Genomic DNA, 23,383 nt, shown 5'->3' on the forward strand with positions numbered 1-23,383 from the left:
TCGATTTCCTTGGAGTATGTGCATGTTGCATGCTTTTCCTTAGATTTTTGTAATGTTATGGTTGTTTCAGCATTCATAATTTTTGTGCTCTAAAGTAACTGACTCATGATGTAGGTTCTTAGTTCCACATCTTTAGAGATCTTATAGCTCTTACTCTGGGACCATTTTAGTTCCCTGGTGTACCCCATGCTTATTGAGAATAAGATTCAGAGATTTGATTCCCTCATTCCCATTTAGGAAATGTAGATTTACATGTTAAATTTTTAAATAATGATTTTTGTTAGAATCTTTCTTTTATGCACATATTATATCATGATGATCTGAGCACTTGGAAAGACTCATCTTCATCTTTGCATAGTGATCACATGTTCTTGCATAATTTATTTTTAAAAATTTTATTTAATTTTTTTCTAATTACATGCAAAGTTTATGAGTTCTACATTTTTCTACCACCTTCTCTTTCTTCCCCATCTCCGAATTAGCTACCAATCTTCTTGTTTGATATATTTTCATATTAGTCTTGTTGTGAAAGAGAAATTAGATCGAAAGGGGGGAAAAAACCATGAGAGAGAAAGAAAAAATAATAGAAATTTTTAAAAAGTGAACATGGTATGCTGTGCCCTGCATTCAGATTCTATAGTTTTGCTTTTACTTTTTTCTTTATTTTTGCACGTGGATGTCATCCATAACAGGTCATTCAGGATGATCATACCTCCATCATAGTTGATCCATCTCACTATATTGTTGTTAATGTGTACAGTGTCCTTTTACTGCTCATTTCACTCAGCATAATTTCTTGAAAAAAAGTTTTTTTAAATCAAGAAGGTTTGGAAGTATTTTGTCCTGATGTATGATTTTATTGGAATAAAGAATTCTATCCAAGTAGTGATCATTTATTAAAGCAGCTTTGCAATTTTATTGCAATTTATATAGTTAGAGAAATCTCTTAGGACCCTCAGAAATAAAGTAATTTTCCATAGGTTGCACAGCAAAATATTAGAAGTGGGGAATTGAACTCAGGGCTTCAGACATTTATTCACTATACCACACTTTTTCTCCTTTATAGATGTATTGACAAAAGTGGAATTTTTGCCTTTAATTATTTATATTGTATAGATTTCCTTGACTGAAGTTTCTCTAATAATAGTCTTTTATGAATTTGATAGTTTATAAATCTGTGTCCTTTTTGCCTCTCTTTGGTGTCTGTCACAGGCTATTTCGTATTATTTTTATTCATCTTTGTAGTTCTATTAATTGATAAATAATAATATGATGATGGATAAATAATAATTATGATGATGATGATAATAATAAACACTTATATAAAATATAGCAAAGTTTGCAATTTGCTTTAAAAACTATTTAATTTGATTCTTACCCTAACCCTGGGAAATGAATGGTATTATTACCTCATGTTTAAAGGAGAAAACTGAGGCACATAGAAGTTAAGTTAGTCATCTACCTGGTATGTTTTATTTCTGCCATTTATTTTCCTTACATACTGACTCCATCTCCACTGAATCTTCCTTTTATTGACCTTTCTTTTTCTAAAATTTTTTAAAAAAATTATTTTGAATTTTACAATTTTCCCCCAATCTTGCTTCCCTCCCCCCCCCCCCCCCAGAAAGGCAGTCTGTTAGTTTTTACATTGTTTCCATGGTATACATTGATCCAAGTTGAATGTGATGAGAGAGAAATCATATCCTTAAGGAAGAAAAATAAAGTATAAGAGATAGAAAAATTACATAAGTTAACTTTTTTTTAAAAATTAAAGGTAACAGTCTGGTCTTTGTTCAAACTCCACACTTCTTTCTCTGGATACAGATGGTATTCTTCATCGCAAATAGCTCAAAATTGTGCTTGATTGTTGCACTGATGGAATGGGCAAGTCCATTAAGGTTGATCAATGCCCCCATGTTGCTGTTTGGGTGTACAGACTCTTTCTTTTTAACAGAAAATGGACATAAGCAAAACTCAGCACTAGATGTGACATTCTGCTTCATTATTCCCCCACTTCTCTATTTACATTCTTGTCCCCCCCCCATTAGAATATAAACTCCCCGAACATAGGGACTGGGTCGTTGTTCATCCTTATATCCCAGAACTAATAGCATAGGGCATAAATATTGACTGAATTGAATCAAATTGTTTATTGTTTTTGGAAACCACAACAACTTGCCTGTTCTTGGACAGAATTCAGAAAGCAGCAGCATCTTTTTTTTTTTTTAGGTTTTTTTTTTGCAAGGCAAATGGGGTTAAGTGGCTTGCCCAAGGCCACACAGCTAGGTAATTTTAAGTGTCTGAGACTGGATTTGAACCCAGGTACTCCTGACTCCAAGGCCGGTGCTTTTATCCACTATGCCACCTAGCTGCCCCAATCAAATCTTTGAGTGAGCAATTTCCTTATTATCATCAGGTATTTGAGTGCCCCCAGGAAGTACAGATGGAGAAAATTAATTGATTTACATTCCTACAGTTTTTCATACCTAAGATGTGGTGGGTGCAGAGTCATGAAAAATTTATGGTTGGCTTGATGGGCTCGCTCATTCCATCAGTGCAACAATCTGGGACAATTTGGGGGCTATCTGTGATGGAGAATACCATCTGTATCCAGAGAAAGAATTGTGGAGTTTGAACAAAGATCAAGAACTATTACCTTTAATTTAGGGAAAAAAACCCTGATATCTTGTTATCTGATCATGCTATCTCTCATACTTTGTTTCTTCCTTTCTCTCTCATCACATTCAATTTGGATCAATGTATATCATGGAAACAATGTAAAGACTGGCAAATTGCCTTCTGTGGGGGGTGGAGGGAGGGAATAAGATTAAGGGAAATATTGTAAACTCAAAATTTACAAAAAAAATTTACAAAAATATTTATGGTTGGGAGTATATATGTTTTGAAGCAGTCATCCTACTTTTGGGATAAAAGCTAGTGTTAAATTTGGAAAAGATAATTTACTTTCATGCAGAAACTTTCTGTCATGTTCAAGAATGTGATTAGCTTTTTAATGCTGAATAAAATGGTTAATCTGTGCTTAAACCATGAAAGTAATTATTGTAATCAAAAATAAGGTTGTGTGTTCTTGATGTGATATTTGAGGAAATGAATTTTTTTCATATAAAATGTGTTAAAATAGAATATGTCTCTTGAAAGCTAAGTAGTAGATTAAAATATCTATTTGATTTTAATGGGGTGGTATTTAAATATTTGTACAGCAAATAACAAAATGTTAATCATTCATTTTATGGACCATTTGTTATTTTATAGGTAGCACATTTTTATAATTCTATTGATCAACAAATGATTCAAAGCCAGAGACCAATGATGTTGCAGTCTGCTTTAGCATTTGAACAAATTATTAAGGTAAAAGAACTTCTTATTTATAATTACATTTTGAAATGTGCTATTCTTCACATACTGTTTAGCAGCTATTTTCCTTATTTGTAACATACTCAGTATATTAAATGACTTCCTATCTGTTATTTCTTTAATTCATTCCCTCATTCTGAATATCTTACCATGATTTTAAAAGAGAAGTTTATGATCACCTACTGTGGTCATATCATTTTTTATCTCATTATGTTTCTATGTATCTTCTCCATTTGAAATCTCAGAGAAATAACTTTTTTCATTCATTTGTTAAAACATTCACTTGTTTTCTCTACATGATTTTTTGTGGTCTCCTGAAAGGACCCTTCTTCCACAAATCTCTGCAAACTTAATTCTCCTTTGTGCTGTTCTTTTCTATGACTTTTTTTTTAGGTTTTTGCAAGGCAAATGGGCTCACAGCTAGGTAATTATTAAGTGTCTGAGGCCAGATTTGAACTCAGGTACTCCTGACTCCAGGGCCGGTACTCTGTCTGCTGCATCACCTAGCCACCCCATCTTGTGACTCTTTAAAAAAAAAAAGAAATAGGGCTTTTCCCTCTCCCTCTGGTTTGGTTCTAGATAAGCACTTGGACCTTGGAAGTGTACAAAAATTTGCCTTCAAATATTCTTCAATTTCCTAAATTCTCATTTTTTCTTAAGCACATGTTATGTTTAATTCCTGAGGTTGAAAGTGTGGGTATTAAAATTACACAACATTCATTTTTATTTCTTTGTCTTTTAACATCCTTCTGAGTTTGTCTGAGTTTTGATCCACTTTCTCAGACTTAATACATATTACTTTCTTTTTCACACTTCATGGATCACCTAGATTGACTAGTTTTTCTTCCCCGTCATGTGCCATCTTCCTCATCTGTGCTCTTGTGGCATGTGATCCCATCCTTGAAAGGAACTCCCTGCCTTACTTACCTCTGCCCCTTAGAAAGTCTGTCTTCCTTCACAACTCAGCTCAAGTACTATTTTATACATTTTTTTGAGGTTTTTGCAAGGCAATGGGGTTAAGTGGCTTGCCCACGGCCACATAGCTAGATAATTATTAAGTGTCTGAGACCAGATTTGAACTAAAGTACCCCTGACTCCATGGCTGGTGTTCTATCCACTTAGCCATCTAGCCGCCCCTACTATTTTATACATGAAGCCATTTTCCAATCCTATAAGTTCTATAAAGCAGAGCTTTAAAACCTTAATGTTTTTAAATAATTGAGGAAAATGTTAAATTTCAGTTAAAGGTTAGTGAAAATAATGTTTTTCCATATTCAAGTTTACAGACTCTGAAATCCATCTATGGGAGTCCTTGTGGCAATTACTAGTTCCTCTCCCCCACCCCATCCCACAAAACTTTGTATATTTGTGTGTGTTAGTATGTTTGCATGTTTATATATGCATTTATATTATAAATAAGAATAATAGATATATACATGCTATTTTCCCAAAAGAATGTTAAGTGCAGAAGTTTTCATTTTAGAACATAACTCTTGTGCCAAACATAGTGGACACATAGTAAGTGCTTAACAAATAGTTGTTGACTGATTTGACAGAATAATATGAAGGTAGATAGTTGTGGTTTAGAAGTTTGATGTTATCTTTTCTCTGAATTAGGCTATCTTTGGGTATATTGTGTGTAACATATATCTTTTGAAAACCTAAAATGAAAGGCAACTAGGTAGTGCAGTGCAAGGATCAATGGTCCTGGAGTCAGGAGGACTGGAGTTCAAACCCAGTCTCAGATACTTAACACTTACTGTGTGACCCTGGGCAAATCAATTAATTCCAATTGCCTTGCCAAAGAAACATAAAAATCTAAAATGCTGTTCAAATATAGAGACATATTTAACATCTTTAAGTTCAGTTCTATTCAAATTGCTAGGAAGATAATTTTTCATGTTAAAAATTCAATTCTATTCACTTAAACAAATTTTTATTATGTATCTACTATGTATAAGGTTTTGATGTTCAGGAAACAAGGACAGATTTTATTTTTTCAATTATTCAGTCATTATTAAACCTTGAAGGCCCACTCAAGTGTCACTTCTATGATGTTTTACTTGAATCTATAAATAATCTCTCTTTAGCTATAAATGATCTCTCTCTTTCATCTAACTTCATACTAATTGCATTTCTCTTTATTCTTGTATGGATTTTATTTATTAAAGTTCATATCTAACTAAATTGTATGATATTTGATTTCAGGGCAAGGCTTTATATTTTATTTTTCCCTTGGAGGGTTAACGTTTGAATAAATGAATTGTTTTATCTGGTGATATTTTAGTTCTTTTTTTCTTCTTGATATTTCATTTCTCAAGCTGGTATTTTCTTAGAATTAGTTTTGTGTACCAACAAAAAGTGAATGAGAGGGTTCCAGTTTAAAATAGGAATTGCTTTAGTTTTAAGGTTTCAGTGTCTTTAATGTCTCATATTTACAGTTCTGACTGTTTACTTGATTTGATCTATTGCTTTTCCTTACTCTCTCTAGGTGTTCCATGATTCTTGGCTTTAGAGCATTTATTTACCTTAACCTATAGCCTCTGAAAAACTTGTATGATTAGACATTGTTAGCTGTTAGACCCACTGGTCAATCTTCATCTCTGGCTTTTATGTATTTCTGAGGCCATAGTTAATCTTTGACTTGACTTGTTTCCTTCTCTTGTTTCTCTAAAATGATCAGTTCTTGATTAGAGTGAAGGCTCATAATCTAAGAATTCAGTTAACAATATTTGTAATTATCTCTTATATACACAGAATGTTGCTAAACACTTGGGATAATTAAAATTTTTTAAAAAATTGCATTATCTCATGACATTTATTTTCTCTGGGGTAAAATAGCATGTAAATAGCCCATGTGCAGAAGTAGATCACAAAATGCCACGAAGAGTTGAAAGAAGATAGATCATTTAATTGACATCAGGGAAGAGTTTATGGAAGAAGGTAGTATTTAAGTTAAATCTTGAAGACTTTCAGCAGGTAAAGATGAGGTCCAAGGCTGGATAAAAACTAAAACTAGCCTTAGAATAGTAGTCAGATGAATGCATAGTTCCAAATGAGATGGAATGCGATGGGATAAAATGCCATAATTAGAGTTCTAACACTGACACAGAAGAAAGCCTTGTTTGGATGTCCTGTGCTTTACAAAGACAGAGTGCATTCTAGGCAGTTTTCAGGACTTCTTTGTCCTCCTCATTGTGGTGGTTTCCCCCTTAGGAGAATGGTGACAGTTTGTCTGTGTATCTGTTCTTCCAATTTTTCAGTGTTAGCAGTTTGCTTAAAAATGTTAATTTGAAGTTTCAGTGTCATACTTTATTTTCTGATTTTTGTTCTTTTGACTTGCTTTTAACTAGCCAACCACACAGATATCTAATCCAGAAAGGGCACCTTCCTTGATAACTGGCCAATTATTGTTAGAATATATTTCACTTTTCATCATGCCTCCTGTCTACTACTCTGCTAAGAGAATAAACTGATTATCCAATTTGTAATTTTTCTTTATTCCAAGGCTTTCTATGACCCTAGAGTTCAAGACCACATAGCCAACCTTTTAGTGAAGGAGCCTTTGAGCAGAAAGGCTTAGTGAGGCTGTTTTTCCGAATGCAGATGAAGTTCATTTCCTGAATATATTGGAAATTTTTATTGCATGGTACTACTGCCTTCTAAAGATTGTGACATGCCCTCTTCAGACAGCTAGAAAATTTCTGTCAGGAACTGAATTTTGTCTGACTTAAAGCCTAAAACTTTTGACTTTGGTTATGTATAGACTTCCTTGAGAAGATAAAGACCTGAGGGCAATAAAGACATGCATCTACTTATTCTTTTATTATTTAACTTGGGTATACTGAGGCTCCAGACTAAACATGCATATTATAGGTATGAATGACATTAGAATTTGTAATACTTTGGGCTCTTTGAGAGAAATATATAGTTTAACTTGTAATTGAATATATCATCTATGTTTACTTAGAATTCAAAACCTAGTGCTGGAGAAAAGTCACAGATTACCTGGGATAATCCTAAAGAATTAGAAGGCTACATACAAAAACTACAGAATGCTGCTGAACGACTTGCTACAGAAAACAGAAAACTAAGGAAGTGGCATGCCACATTTTGTGAAAAGGTATATTTTATTTAGAAAATTGAGGGGTTATGTATGCTACACCGATTTTGTTAATCAGCCTCTGCTTTTATAACAGGTTGTAGTGCTCATGAACATTGATCTGCTTCGACAACAGCAGCGCTGGAAAGATGGGCTTCAGGAGCTGAGGACTGGTTTAGCTAGTGTGGAAGCACAGGTATGACTTTTGAAGCCTGAAAGTTTGAAATTGTTAATGAAGTAAATGGATAATATAATAAAAGGGAACTTTAGGTCTTTTGTGAACTTAAATAATCAGGGGATTCCTTTCATGTTTGGATATCAATCTCTTTCATTAAAATACTATGATCAGAGTATCATGGGAACATATAGAATTCTTTGACAGAAATTTCTTTAAAATTGAAAATGAAAGAAATAGTATATATTTAAAAAATTTGAAAATATTGGCCTTTGATATTTTGAAATATTTAGTTTTGTGCCCAGTTATTTTAATCTAAATTTACCAAATTTTAACTCTTAATTGTTGTTTTGCTGTCAGCATGCTGATACTGAGGCAAACATTTAGTAGTTATTAATTCATTTTTAGGTGATTGAGATTTTTTTCCCTCAAGTTCAAATAGCATTTTGAGATATGATGATGTTGATGGTAATGAATTTTATTTAGCAATAATTAATATTCATATAACATTAAAGTTTGTATAACATATTATGTGCTTAGTATTCTCTCACTCATCCTCATAACAATTTTGTATTATTATTATTATTATTATCACCATTTTATAGATGCATTAATGGGCCTGAAAGAAAAGTGTCTGATGCAGGATTTGAGCTTGGATCTTCTTGACTCTTAAGTCCAGTATTATATCATTAACTTTTTCACTGCTAATAATTAAAACTCATTTATTTAGTGCTTTAACATTTAGATGTTCTGTTGATTCATCATTCTGTGACTCAGGGTTATTAACTCTTTGCCTCATTCTAACAAATTGAAAAGCTATAGGTATTCTTATGGTGATATATACTGCTGTGCAATGGCTGGTTTAATAAAATACTAAATCAGAGAGAGAAGAAGTTTATCATCAGGAGATTGTCCATTAGGTGATACTTTATTTAGCAATCTGAAACAGCAAAATACTAATGACCTCTTCTCCTTTTGTAGGATGGTGATAGGATGCTACTAAGAATAACAGTTTTTCATTTTTATATAAACATTGATTTAACTATTGTTATTCTAAGTGTTTATTCCTTATCAAAAAACTGATAAGGTGACTTTACTGGAATAATTGAACCATATCAATGTTGACATTTTTATTCTATGAAAACAGATTACTCAAGCAGTTCTTTGAGAGGCAGATAAAGAGAGGTATTTCATCATTCACCCAAAGGAAAAAGAAATACCACTTTTGGGACAGTTTGTTATCTTGCTTTTTGGTGTTTATGATGAATGTAAGTGAAAAAGACCAGCATTGTAGCTTATGCTTCATCATCTGTTTCATGCTTCTGTTGGACCTTTTTATGATGATAAAATTAGGAAAATTCTGTGATCCTCTTCAAAATCAAAACATAAATGTTTGCACTTGATATCTTTATTAAGAATGTGGATGTAAGAGAGAATAGTAGAAAATGTCAAAATATGAAGTCCAATATTAAGAAATGAAAATACCCATTTGCTTTTAGACTATACACATTTTATTACCTTTGTAGGATGAATCTTTTTGGTGTGCTATCTTTTTTCTTGATGTAGGGCAGTAAAACTTTTTGGTCTCAGGATCAAAATTTGACAGTTTTTGAGGACTCTGCCAAGAACTCTGTTTCTATGGGTTATAACTATTAATAGTTACCACATGAGAAATGAAAACATCTTAATATGTTTATGGAAATAGTTTTGATCTTATAGATTCCCTGAAAAGACATCCTCATAGGACCCCAGACCACATTTTGAGAACCTCTGATAAAGGGGACTCTCAATGAGAAAACATTTAATTCTTTCTTTTCAAAATTTTTATTTATTTTTCTAATTACATGCTAAGATAGTTTTCAACAATTTTTTGTCAGGTTTTGAGTTTCACATTTTTCTTCCTCCCCTTCTCTCTCCCCCCCTTGCTCCTGACAGAAAGAAATCTAATATAGGTTATGCTGTTTAACTATATTATGCATATATCCATATGAATCATAATTTGAAAGAAGAATCAAATCAAAAAGGGAAGAAAAATCCATGAGAAGGAAAAAATAATACATAAAACAAATTTTATAAATTGAAAATAGTAAGCCTTGGTCTTAATTCAGACTCCATAGTTCCTTCTCTAGATGTGGATGGTATTTTCTATCACAAGTCCTTTAGAATTGTCTTTGATTATTGCGCTGATGGAATGAGCAAGCCCATTAAGGTTAATAATCATCCCCATGTTGCTGTTAGGGTGTACAGTGTTCTTCTGGTTCTGCTCATTTCACTCAGCATCAATTTATGCAAGTCTTTACAAGCTTTTTTGATGTTCCACCCCTAATGATTTCTTATAGAACAATAGTACTCCATCACATTCATATGCCACAATTTGTTCAGTCATTCCCCAATTGCTCAGCATCACCTCAATTTCCAATTCTTTGTCCCTGTAGAGTATTTGTGTATGTGTGGGTTTTTCATCACTTTGTGTGATCTCTTTAGTATACAGACCTAGTAGTGGTACTGCTGGATCAGAGTATGAACAATTTTATTGCCCTTTTGGCATAGTTCCAAATTGCTCTCCAGAAAGGTTGAATCAGTTCACCTCTCCACTAACAATGCATTAGTGTCTCAGTTTTCCCATATCCCCTCCAATATTGATTATTTTTCTTTTCTTTTTTGTCATATTGGTTAGTCTGACAGGTGTGAGGTGATTCCTCAGAATTGTTTTAATTTACGTTTTTCTAATCTAATGATTTAGAGTATTTTTTCATATGACTATAAATAGTTTTAACTTCATCTGAGAGCTATCTGTTAATATCCTTTTATCATTTATCAATTGGCGAATGACTTATATTCTTATAAATTTGACTCAGTTCTCTATAAATTTTAGAAATGAGTGCTTTATCAGAAACACTAGCTATAAAAATTGTTTCAGAACTTATTACACTCCTTTTAATCTTGGTTGTAAGGTTAAGTCATTTATTGAGGATTTTATAACCAAAATGGTTGGTAATTTGGCTAGTCAATCCTTCCAGTCTACAAGGCCAATTGTTTTCCTACTATTACACTCTGTATCTGAATACTTTCTTCAGGAAGAGAATCACAAAGTTAAGGACATGGTAAACTGCTAACATATGACCCAAAATAATAATAGTTAGCATTTACATAGTGCCTATTATGGGCCAAACAATGAGGTCCTTTTATGGTTGATTTGAGTATTTATAGATACTTAGTTAATTTAATTGTTCACAGTTCTTTCAAGAATATTCATTCTTTGAACAATAAGATATTCTCTCTTGATTCTGCTTATTTCACTCTGAGTTATTTCATATAAATCTTTCCATGTTTTTCAACTTCCAAGTCAAACAGCCCATCATTTGTGAAAGTGCAGTAGTATTCCATCTCATGGAATGGACATGGATGGACATGCCTCAATTTCCAGTTGTTTGCCACTGCAAAGAGAGCTTCTGTAGTATTTTTAGAACATATAAGTTCCTTTCCTTTTTTCCCCTGATAACCTTGGAAAATAACCTAGTTGTCCTTTTTTTGGTTCAAAGGGTATCACAGTTTTATAACTGGGCATAATTCCAGGTTACTCTCCAAAATGGTTAAATCAAATCTAAGTTCGATCAGTAGTGCTGTAGTATTCTAATTTTTTCACATACTCACCAACATTTGTCATTTTTCTGTTATATCTCTTATGCCCATCTGAGAGATGAGAGATGATATCTCAAAGTTATTTTAATTTGCATTTCTCTAATCAGTAATGATTTAGAGCATTTTTTCTATGACTATATATGATTTTGATTTTTTTCATTGAAAAACTGCTCGTTTATATCCTTTGATAATTTTCCAATTGGGGAATGACTCATATTCTTAAAAATTTGACAGAATTCTCTATACAGTGGAGATATGATATCTTTATCTGAGAAACTATAAAATTTTCACCTGTCAGTTTTCTTTCTCTTAATTTTGGCTCTATTGGTTTTACTTGTTCAGAATCTTTTTTTAATTTAATTAATGTGGTGTCAAAATTATCCATTTTGCACCTCTCTATCTCCTGTTTATTAATAAATTATTCTCCAATTCATAAAAATCTGATATGTTCAATGTTATTCTAATTTTCTATATCAAGGTCATGTGTCCATTTTGACTTTATCCTGGTAAATGGTCTAAGATATTTGTTTATACTCAATTTGTTCCAGACTCTTTTCCAGTTTTCTCAGTAATTTTTACCAAATAGTGAATTCTTATCCTTAAACCTTAAATCTTCACATTTATCAGGCACAAAGTTACTGTAGTGTATTGTTTGTCTACTTTGCTCTACTGATTGACTTTTCTGAAACCACTTCTATGTGGTTTTAATTATTACTGCCTATAATATAGTATAAAATTTGGTACTACTAAATTTACTTCCTTTATATTTTTTCATTAATTCCTTTGATATTCTTTAACTTTTTTTTCTTCCGAATGAATTTTGATTTTTTTTTTTGGCTCAAATATTTTTTGTTTATTTAATTGTGGTAACATTGAATAGGTAGATTAATTTATATAGAATTGTTATTTTTATTGTATTGCTTCTGCCAATTTATGAACAATTATGTTTCTCCATTTATATAAAAATGACTTTATTTGTATAAAAGGTGTTTTCTAATTATGTTTATTGCCTGGGTTTTTCTTCACAGGTATACTCCCAGGTATTTTATTCTGTCTATGATTATTTTAAATGGGGAATCTCTTACTATCTTTTCTTACAGATTTTTGTTGATGATATATAGGAATGCTGATGGTTTTTGTGGACTTATTTTTTATCTCATTACTTTGCTAAAATTATTGTTTCAGCTAACTTTTAGTTGAATCTTTAAAGTTTATTTTCATATTGTCCACAGAATTTTATTACTTCATTGCACATTTTGATTCCTTCAATTTCTTTTTCTTATTGCTATTGCTAACATTTCTAACACAATATTGAGTAATATTTGTAATAATGAGCATCCTTTTTTTACTATTGATCTTATTGGGTAGGCTTCTACCTTATCCTGTTACAAATAATTCTTGATCATGGTTTTAGGTAGCTATTTGTTATCTTAAATTAGATTGGACAAAATCCAATTATACCTCTGATTTTATGCAATTTTAATAGGAATAAATTTTGTGTTTGTTAAAACCCTTTTACATTGAATCATGTGTTTTTGATTACTTTTGTTATTGATATATTCAAATATGTTAGTAGTTTTCCATCTGTTAAACTGTCTCTGCATTCCTTGTATAACTCCCACATGGTCACAATATATAATCTTTAAGATATATATCATTGTAGTCTCTTAGTATTTTATTTGTACGCTAAGCACTTTTTCCTCACAACAGTTTTGAGAAGTAAATATTATTATTATCCTCATTTTGGCTTATCCAGGTTCACAGAGTAAGTATCTGAGGCTGGTTTGAAAATAAAATGGATTTTAACAGATTTGATAAATATGAAATTCACTATCTTAACAGAAAAGAACAACTGATTACCAATGGAAGAAATCACATGTAGGTTACTTTTTCTGTATGTAATCAATTGCACACGTAAGAGTGGACAAAAATGAGATGACAGAATACAGATATCAGATCTTCAATCCATTCTGAAAAAATTGCTGACTAATGAAAATATGGGAAATGGATAAAGGGAAAGACATTATTTCATGTTTTTCATCTTTTGTCAGTTTAATTTATGAGAATCAATTACTATACTGAGGAAATAAAAAGTGGCCATGGAAATACCAGTGAATATTTGATGTCTAGATTTATATTCTGAGCTGCCTGAATGATCAAAACCTTCCCACTGTCTTTGTATGAACATTAACTTTTTTCGTGGTTTTCTTCATTGAAAACAACCTAATCCTAATTGTATATTCTCTTGAATCATTAGCTGAGTCCTTGAATCAATTTCTAGTTCTCTCAAAGAGTATTTAATTTTTGTACTTATGAGAGAACAACTTCTCATCCAGCCATTAGTCAGTGAAGTATTTATTGATCAATTATTGTATGCAATAAAAGCATTCTGTAAGTTACTTGGCAATATTTGAACTGTAGTACAGTATGGACTGTGGAAAGATTTTTAGAGGAAGCAGAATAACGGGGTATTAATACTACTTTAGGTATGCATATGTGACTTTGGGCAAGTCACTTCACCTTCAGAATCTTAGTTTCCTTACTTGTAAAATGAGGAGTTGAAACTACAATACTTCCTAGATTCTTGCCAAAACTGGAGACAAGGCAGTCAAGAATTATAATGGCTTATAATATAAACTCATTTGAAAATTTTGTCAAAAAATTGAAGGGAAATTTGGAGTAATATTTCCCTCCAAGGAGAATAGGAAATAGATGAAAATGGAATATATCTGTATTCTCTAGTGTCTTATGAGTAAGTACAAATGACATTTAGGAAAATAAAGTTGGGAAAAACAGCTATACTAGCCCAAATATTAATGAATAAACTTTTCTGTAAGCAACATAATTTTGAAAGCATTAAGGAATTAGTTTTCAAGATATTTGGAAGAATGAGAAGAATTTGAAATAATTGAAAAATATTACAAATAATATCAGTACACAAAAAACATTTAATAAATTATTAGAACTTAAGATAAATCTTTAGAACTATCCTATATGTTTTCTCATCTTACTAAAATCTTTTTGAGAATGATTAAAAATATTGAGGATATTCTTTTTTGTTTTTTTAATGAATAGTATTTTAATTTTTCCAATTACATGCTAAGATAGATTTCCACTTTCATTTTTGTAAGATTTTGAGTTACAAATTTTTCTCCCTCCTTCTTATTCCCCCCTTCCACTTACTATCTAGGTAAGTGAACTGATATGGATTATAACATGTATGATTTTGTTAAGCTTTCATATTAGTTCTATTGTTAAAGAAGAATCAGAACAAAGGGGGGAAAATCCATGAGAAAGAAAAACAAAAAGCAAATTAAAAAAAGTGAAAATAGTATACTTTGGTCTGAAGACTCCATAGTTATTTCTCTGAATGTGGAGGGCATTTTCTATCACAAGTCTTTGATCACTGTATTGCTGAGAAGAGCTAAGTCCATCATAGTTGATCATCATACAATGCTGCTGTTATAATGCACAATGTTCTTTTGGTTCTGCTTACTTCATTTAGCATCAGTTCATGTAAGTCTTTCCAGTTTTTTTAAAACTACCAACTCATGCTTTCTTATAGAGCAATGGTAATTTATTGAATTCATATACCACAATTTGTTCAGCCATTCCCCAATTGATGAACATCTCTCATTTTCCAATTTTTTTGCCTATCTGAAATGAGCTGCTATAAATATTCTAGCATATATATAGTTCCTGTTTCCTCTTTGTATGCTCTCCTAAGTACTGCTATGACTGTATCCCATTCTCTTGAATAAAATTCAATTCTCTTGTCATTCTCTTGTATAAAATTGATTGTATCTATGAATTGTTGTTTGAAACACCCATTCTTTAGGATTAGATAATTTAGTTTCCAACAAATTTTTAGTCTAACTTTCCATGGCTCTTTATTACACATCATTTCATTGAATCATGATCTGAAAAGGATTTAATATTTCTTCATTTGATTATAAATTTTTATGCCATAATACATAGTCATTTTTTGTGTAGATGTCATGTATCTTCTTAACCACAGTTCTTTCACATCTAACTTTTTTCTTTTATTTATTTTAAGCTTTACAATTTTTCCCCTAATCTTGCTTCCCTTCCCCCCCCCCCACAGAAGGCAATTTGCAAGTCTTTACATTGTTTCCATGGTATACATTGATCCAAATTGAATGTGATGGGAGAGAAATCATATCCTTAAGGAAGAAATATAAAGTATAAGAGATAGCAAGATTACATAATAAGATATCAATTCCCCCCCTAAATTAAAAGTAATAAGTCCTTGGTCTTTGTTCAAACTCCACAATTCTTTCTCTGGATACAGATGGTATTCTCCATTGCAGGTAGCCCCAAATTGTCCCAGATTATTGCACTGATTGAATGAGCAAGTCCATCAAGGTTGATCATTGCCCCCATGTTGCTGTTAAGGTATACAATGGTTTCCTGGTTTTGCTCATCTCATTCAACATCAGTTCATGCAAATCTTTCCAGGCTTCCCTGAATTCCCATCCCTCCTGGTTTCTAATAGAACAATTGTGTTCCATGACATACATATACCACAGTTTGTTAAGCCATTCCCCAATTGAAGGATATTTACTTGATTTCCAGTTCTTTACCGCCACAAACAGGGCTGCTATGAATATTTTTGTACAGTGATGCTTTTTACCCTTTTTCATCATCTCTTCAGGGTATAGACCTAGTAGTGGTATTGCTGGATCAAAGGGTATGCTTTGGGTGTAATTCCAAATTGCTCTCCAGAAAGGCTGTATTAGTTTACAGCTCCACCAACAATGTATTGGTGTCCCAAATTTCTCACATCCCTTCCAACATTGATCATTGTCCTTTCTGATCATATTGGCCAGTTTGAGAGGTGTGAGGTGGTATCTCAGAGATGCTTTAATTTGCATTTCTCTCACATCTAACTTTTTTAAAAGTTGTGTTCACCTCCTTAACTTCTTTCTTGTTTATTTTGTGTTTAGATTTATTTAATTCTGAGAGAGGGATCTTGAGATCCCTATTATTATAGTTTTTGCTATTCATTTCTTGGTATAATTCACTTAACTTTTCCTCTATAAATTTGTATATTATATGACTTGTTGCATATGACTTGTTCACTATTGATATTACTTCATTGTCTATGCTACCTTTTAACAAAATATAGTTTCCTTCCTTATCTCTTTTAATTAGATATATTTTTGCTTTTGTTTTGTCTGAGATCATGATTGCTACCTCTGCTTTTTTTTAACTTCTGAAGCTTAATATATTCTGCTCCAATCTTTTACCTTTACTTTGTGTTTATCTCTTTGCTTCAGATTTGTTTCTTATAAATAACATACTAGAGAATTCTGGTTTTATCTACTTCTGTTTTATAGGAGAGTTCATCCTATTTACTTTTAGTTTTGATTATCGTGTCTTTCCATTCTATTTTTCCCCATTTATACTTTTATTTCTCCTTTTATCCTCACCAGGGTTTTGCTTTCTCTTCTCTTAATCTGCCTCTCTTATATTAGTGCCCTGTTTTTTTTCTTTCCCCTTCCCCTCCAATTTCCCTATAGGGTAAAATAAATCTCTAAACCTAGCTGAGAACATATATATATATATATATACATCTCCAATGATAATAAGATTCAAGCAAAACTCATCACCATCCCTTCTTTCTCTCTACTAGTTCCTTTGCACCTCTTCACATGATATATTCTGCCTCCTTTTTCCTCTTCTCCCAGTACAATCTTCTTTTTAATGTCTTAGTTTTTTTTAATATCTTATTATCAAAATCAACTTATACTCACACTGTCTATGTATTTATTTTCCTTCTAACTGCTCTAATAGAGATAAAATTCTCAGGAGTTACAACTCTCATCTTCCTGTGTAGGGATGTAAATATTTTTGAATAACATTTTTTTTCATGTTTACTTTTTTATATATCCCTTGAATTTTGTATTTAAGATCGAATTTTCTATTCAAACTCTGGTTTTTCCATCAGGAAAGTTTGAAAGTCTCCTATTTCATTGAATATCCACCTTTTGTCCTTAAAGATTATGTTCAGTCCTTTGCTTTCCTGAATTTCATATTCCTAGTCTTCTAATCCTTTGATGTAGAAGCTGTTAAGTCCTATGTAATCCTGACTGATATTTGAATTGAAATTTTGAATCGAATTTGGCCTGCAGTATTTTCTCCTTGAGCTGATAATTCTGGAACTTGCTACAATACTTGAAGTTTTTGTTTTGGGATATCTTTCAGGGTATGCTGATTATTGAGTAGAATCTTTCAATGAATATTTTACCCTCTGGTTCTAGGATAGCAGGGCAGTTTCCCTTCATAATTTCTTGAAAGAGGTTTGCCTGGCTCTTCTTTTTTGATTGTGGCTTTCAGGTATTCCAATCATTCTTTTTAAAAGAATAATTTTTTTAATTTATTTAAGGCAGTGGGATTAAGTGGCTTGCCCAAGGTCACACAGGTGAGCAATTATTACGTACCTGAGGTTAGATTTAAACTCAGGTCCTCCTGACTCCAGGGCTGGTGCTTTATCCACTGTACCACTTCATTGCCACTCAGTCATAATTTTTTTTTAAGTTTTTGCAAGGCAATGGGGTTAAGTGGCTTGCCCAAGGCCACACGGCTAGGTCATTATTAAGTGTCTGAGGCCAGATTTGAACCCAGGTACTCCTGACTTCAGGGCCGGTGCTCTATCCACTGTGCCACCTAGCTGACCCACACCCAATCATTCTTAAATTATCTTTCTTGGAACTTAATTTTCCTTATCTTTTTTGAATCTTGATTTTCAAGGGCAGTTGTTTTTATATTGGGTTGTTTTACATCTTCAATATTTTGGTTCTTTTGATTTTGTTTGACTGATTCTTAATGTCTCATAGATTCATTAGCTTATACTTGCCCAATTCTAATTTTTAAGGAATTATTTTCTTCAACTAGCTTTTGTACCACCTTTTTTACCCAGTCAATTCTACTTTAAAGGCATTGTTTTCTTCAGTGTTTTTCCCATTTTGTCAATTTTATTTTTTAAGTCAGCTCAATTCAATTTTTGTTCTTCCTTGTCCAAGCTATTGACTGTTTCTTGTATAACTCTCTTTCCCCCCAATTTTTCTTTTTTGTCTCATGTTTAATTTTAAGAATCCTACTTGAGCCCTTTTAAGAGGAGTTTTGAGGGGCAGCTAGGTGGCGCAGTGGATAAAGCACCGGCCCTGGAGTCAGGAGTACCTCGGTTCAAATCCAGTCTCAGACACTTAATAATTACCTAGCCGTGTGGCCTTGGGTAAGCCACTTAAGCCCATTTGCCTTGCAAAAACCTAAAAAAAAAAAAGAGTTTTGGAGCTTGAAACCAGTTCATATTTCCCTTTGGATCTTCATATGTACACCTTTTTCCATTGCCCTCTTCTGCTTTAGTATTTTCATTTTCCTTATTACCATAATAGCTTTCTGTGGTCATGACTTTTTTATTTTATTTCTCATTTTTAGTTTGTTCCATAGTTTTTATAGATGAGAGTGACTCCTGGACCAGAGGGGAAACTGTCCAGTATTCTTGTGATTGGGGTCAGGACCTATGCACTGGCTTTCTGAGCCAGGGCTCAGGTGGTAGAGACTTGTTCACTGAACTTAGATTGCTCGGCCTAGTCAAGTCCTCTGTACAGGGCTTTCGGGACTGGCAGCTGGGGTTAGAGGCCTCATGTGGCCTGCTGGGTCTCAGGCCTGCTGGATCTGTTCCGAGGGCTCCATTGCTGGCCTGTCCTGTGGCCATGAGCCTCCTGCTGGCTTCCCCACACCCTACCTGGCTGAGCTGTGCTCCCCCCCTCCCCTAAGAGAAAATGATTTTTTCCTGCAGTCCTTCCAAGGTATCTTAAGCTGGATAATTTCTCTCCTCTGTTTGTGTGTGTATGTTATGTCACCCATTGCATCAGATCTTGATTTATCATTGTTTCTGAGGGAAACTGGGGAGAGCTCAGGCAACTTCCTGGTTTCTCTCCTCTTGCCTTTGCCCCAAAGATATACCAATGAAATAGTATTTGCATATGGCTTTTAATAGGTGACTTCATTTTCAGTCAGACAGCTGACCCAAAGATATGATGAAGTCAAGATCCCATCTTGTAAGTTATGATCGTACAAGATTCTTTGTAATTACTGTGATAAAATTATTCAGTGACCCTCTATCAATATTAAGTTATATTGATAAATATATACTCCAGGTTTGTTTTTTTATTGAAAGATACCATACAGAGTATGAATGATAAATGAATTCCCTATACATGGTGAGTTCCTCTAGATTAGAGACATCAAACTTATAGTCCAGGGCCTGAAAAATAGTATATAGAACTAGATTAAAAGGACATTTGAAAGTTTTGAAAAAATAGAATACATTGCAACAAATGTAATATTTATGCTTTTCTTAGTCAATATTTGCTCCACAGGTATCCATTTCTTTTTTTTTTTTTTTAGTTTTTGCAAGGCAATGGGGTTAAGTGGCTTGCCTAAGGCCACATGGCTAGGTAATCATTAAGTGTCTGAGGTCGCATTTGAACTCAGGTACTCCTGACTCCAAGGCCAGTGCTCTATTCACTGCGCCACCTAGCCACCCCCACGGGTATCCATTTCTAATGGTGTTTGATGCCACATAGATGTCATTAAATCATACATGATGATCCTTGAGGGCCAAATAATGACTTTAAAAACCATACATATTTATATATTTTTATTTTTATCAAGACATCAGCATGTTAAAATCAGAACTAATTTTAATTTGTTTTGGGCAGCACTTGGAGGTATTGAGGCCAAATGCTCCAACATGTTTGACACTGTTGGTCTGGAAGATGTGTATCAAAATTCTGTTCCTGACACTTTTTGCAAAACCTAGAACAAGTCACTTTACCACTTGGAGATTTAGTTTTATTATCTATAAAATGGGTATAATATGCAATATATAATTTATTTCAAGGGTTTTTTTAAAAAGGAAAGTTTCATTTATATTTTAATACAAATTATGTAAATCAAATATTACACATATAATTAGTATATTGTATTACTTTATAAGTAATAAAGTATTACAAAGTGAGACTTTGTATTGAAAAATTATGATTAAAATATTTGAGTTGAACTTGAGTTAATTATTTCTTCTGAAGCCTGTTGTTTCTTTCAGTGACATTTAGCATAAAACTATTAAAAATATGTTATAACCTAATTCTAACTAATATTTTATTTAAGGGATTCCAAGCAAGTGACATGCATGCATGGAAGCAGCACTGGAATCATCAGCTCTATAAAGCTCTGGAGCATCAGTACCAAATGGGCTTAGAGGCGCTTAATGAGAATCTGCCAGAAATAAACATCGATTTAACTTATAAGTATGACATTTTTCGCCACTGTTTAAATTCTTTAATTTTTTTTGAATTGGGGATTTTTAAATTTGTTTCTTTTTCTAATTGTTTGGTTGCCTAATTCAGATACCCACTCTTTCTCTTTTTTTAAACCTTTAGAGATGTAAATTTTTCTTTAATGGAAACCCACAAATTTTGGTTTGTTGCCTAAAATAATTAGAAAATCCATGTAGTATAGTGGACAGAATACTAGATTAGTAATATAGGAAATATTTGGTTTGAATCCTGCTTTTGACATCTATTTGTTATGTATGCATAAGGAAATCCCTTCCCTTCTCTAAGCTATTCTATTTTTTTTCCTTTTGTCCTTTTCTTCTCTCTTTTCTTTACCACCTGACCCTCCTAAAAGCCTATTGTGACCACTGTCTTATCTCCCTTAATCTTCCTTCCTTCTTATCACCATTCCTCCTTTCTCTTAACTTCTTCTATTCTTCTCTTTTGGGTTAAATTAGGCTTCTGTCCTCACCTGATTGTGTGTGTGTTTATGTTTGTGTTTGTGTGTGTGTGTATGTGTGTCTGTGTCTGTGTGCATGTGTGTGTATGTATGTATGTATGTGTATAATAATCATTCTAACTGTTCTAATAATGATAACTTTCTTAGGCATATCATCTTCCCATATAGAAATGTAAATAATCTATCTTTAAAAATTAATTTTTTCATGCTTTTTCTGAGACATTCATGAATGCCAGATTTCTTATTTTTGTCTTGTGTTTTCATCTGGAATACTTGAAAGTCTTAGATTTCATAAAAAATCCATTCCCTCTGAAGGATTATACTCAGTTTTTCTGAGTAAGTTATTCTTGATTGTAGCTTGTCTCCTTAACTGTATAAAATATCAAATTCCAAGTCTTCCACTCCCTTAATGTTAATTTTGAATCTTATGTGATCTTGACTGTGGCTCCATGTCATTTGAATAGTTTTTTTTTCGTGCTACTAAAAGCATTATCTCTTCAACTTTGTGGCTCTGGAATTTAATAATATTTCTGGGAATTTTCATTTTAGGGATCTCTTTCAGGAGCTGCTTGGTGGATTTTTTTTCGGTTTCCATCATTCTTTGTTTCTTTGATATTAGTATATTTTCCTTTATAATTTCTTTTTTTCCCTTTTTTGAATTATAGTTTTTTATTTTTGTACAAATGATGTTTTTTATGCATTACTAAAATATTCTTGTTTAAGAGTAAACATAATACCCCCTTCCCCCCCAAAATATAGACCCTCATGAGCAATAAAGTAAAGGAAAAAGAAAAAAATTAAAATTAAAAAAAATAATAATAGGGGCAGCTAGGTGGTGCAGTGGACAAAGCATTGGCCCTGGAGCCAAGAGCATCTGAGCTCAAATGTGGCTTCAGACACCCACCAATCACCCAGCTGTGTGACCTTGGGCAAGTTATCCCAACCCCATTGCCCTTTACCCCCCCCAATAAAATAAATAGTGATGATGATGATGATGATAATAATTATTTTAAAATGTGCTTCAGTCTGAGTTCCAACACCACCAGCTCTGTCATGGTTGAATCACATTCTTTATGATAAGTCCATCACAAAAGCTACTTCCATATTTTTCCACCATTGCTATTGCTGATTGCAACTCCCTCCATTTGTACTTCCCCACTACCATACACTATATTTTCTCTCTCACTCTTAACCCTCTTCTTAAATGTGCTGTAGGGTATCTGAGTGGCGCAGAAGACTGATCACTTGTCCTGAGGCCAAGAGGCCCCGAGCCCACATACCACTCCTAAGGCACAGCAACTACTTGGCCCTGTGGCCCTGGACAAGCCATCCAATCCCAGCCCCTTGTAAGAAGTAAAAAAGAAAATGTGTTATATATCTGACCACTCTCCACCATGGTCCACCCTGTCCTGCATCACTCACATCCCCTCCCTTCCCCCATCACCCTTCTCTCCTTCTTACTCTAGATGTCTATACTCCATTGAGTATATATGTTGTTTCCTCTCTGAGCCACTTCTGATGAGAGTGAAGGTTCCCTCATTCCCTCTCTCCTTCCCCTTCCATCTCATTGCAATAGCCCATTGTAATAAAAAAATCTTCTTATATGAAATATCTTAGCCTATTCCACCTCTCTCCTACTCCCATTACATTTCCCTTTTAGCTATTGACTCCATTTTTACAATATATTAATCTCCAAATTTAGCTCTCTCCTGTGTTCCTTCTACCTATTCTATTAAATGAGAAGTTTCTTATGAGTATTTATCAGTATTGTTTTTCTATGCAGGAATACATGCAGTTCATCATTATTAAGTCCCTCATATTTTACCCTTCTCCTCCACTCTCTATGCTTCACCTGAGTCCTGTATTTGAAGATCAAACTTTCTTTTCAGCTCTCTCCATTTTAATAGGAACATTTGAAATTCCTCTGGTTCATTGAAAGTCCATATTTTTCCCTGTAGGAGGACATTCAGTTTTGCTAGGTAGTTGATTCTCGGTTGCATTCCTGAGCTCTTTTGCCTTCTGGAATATTATATTCCAAATGAGCTTTTAATGTAGTTGCTCCTAAGTCCTGTTTGATCCTGACTGCAGCTCCATGATATTTGAATTGTGTCCTTCTGGCTGCTTGTAATATTTTCTCTTTGACTTGAGAGTTCTGGTACTTAGCTATAATATTCCTGGGGGTTGGTTTTTTTTTTTGGATCTCTTTCCAGGGGAGATCAGTGGATTCTCTCAATTTCTATTTTGCCCTCTGCTTCTAGGATATC

General features: G+C 33.1%; 1 protein-coding gene across 2 annotated transcripts in view; it reads left to right on the forward strand.

Annotated features, from left to right (window-relative positions):
* DYNC2H1 (dynein cytoplasmic 2 heavy chain 1) overlaps positions 1–23,383 on the forward strand; it is a 225,007-nt gene that overhangs the window by 31,376 nt on the left and 170,248 nt on the right. For both annotated transcript variants that reach the window (XM_074216567.1, XM_074216568.1), the window contains 4 exons: positions 3,274–3,369; positions 7,346–7,498; positions 7,575–7,673; positions 20,493–20,632. In XM_074216567.1, coding sequence (XP_074072668.1) covers positions 3,274–3,369; positions 7,346–7,498; positions 7,575–7,673; positions 20,493–20,632 — 488 coding nt within the window. The remainder of the gene's footprint in view (positions 1–3,273; positions 3,370–7,345; positions 7,499–7,574; positions 7,674–20,492; positions 20,633–23,383) is intronic.

The sequence above is a fragment of the Macrotis lagotis genome, chromosome 1 (genome assembly GCF_037893015.1).
Source record: "Macrotis lagotis isolate mMagLag1 chromosome 1, bilby.v1.9.chrom.fasta, whole genome shotgun sequence".
In the NCBI taxonomy this organism is placed as follows: domain Eukaryota; kingdom Metazoa; phylum Chordata; class Mammalia; order Peramelemorphia; family Peramelidae; genus Macrotis; species Macrotis lagotis.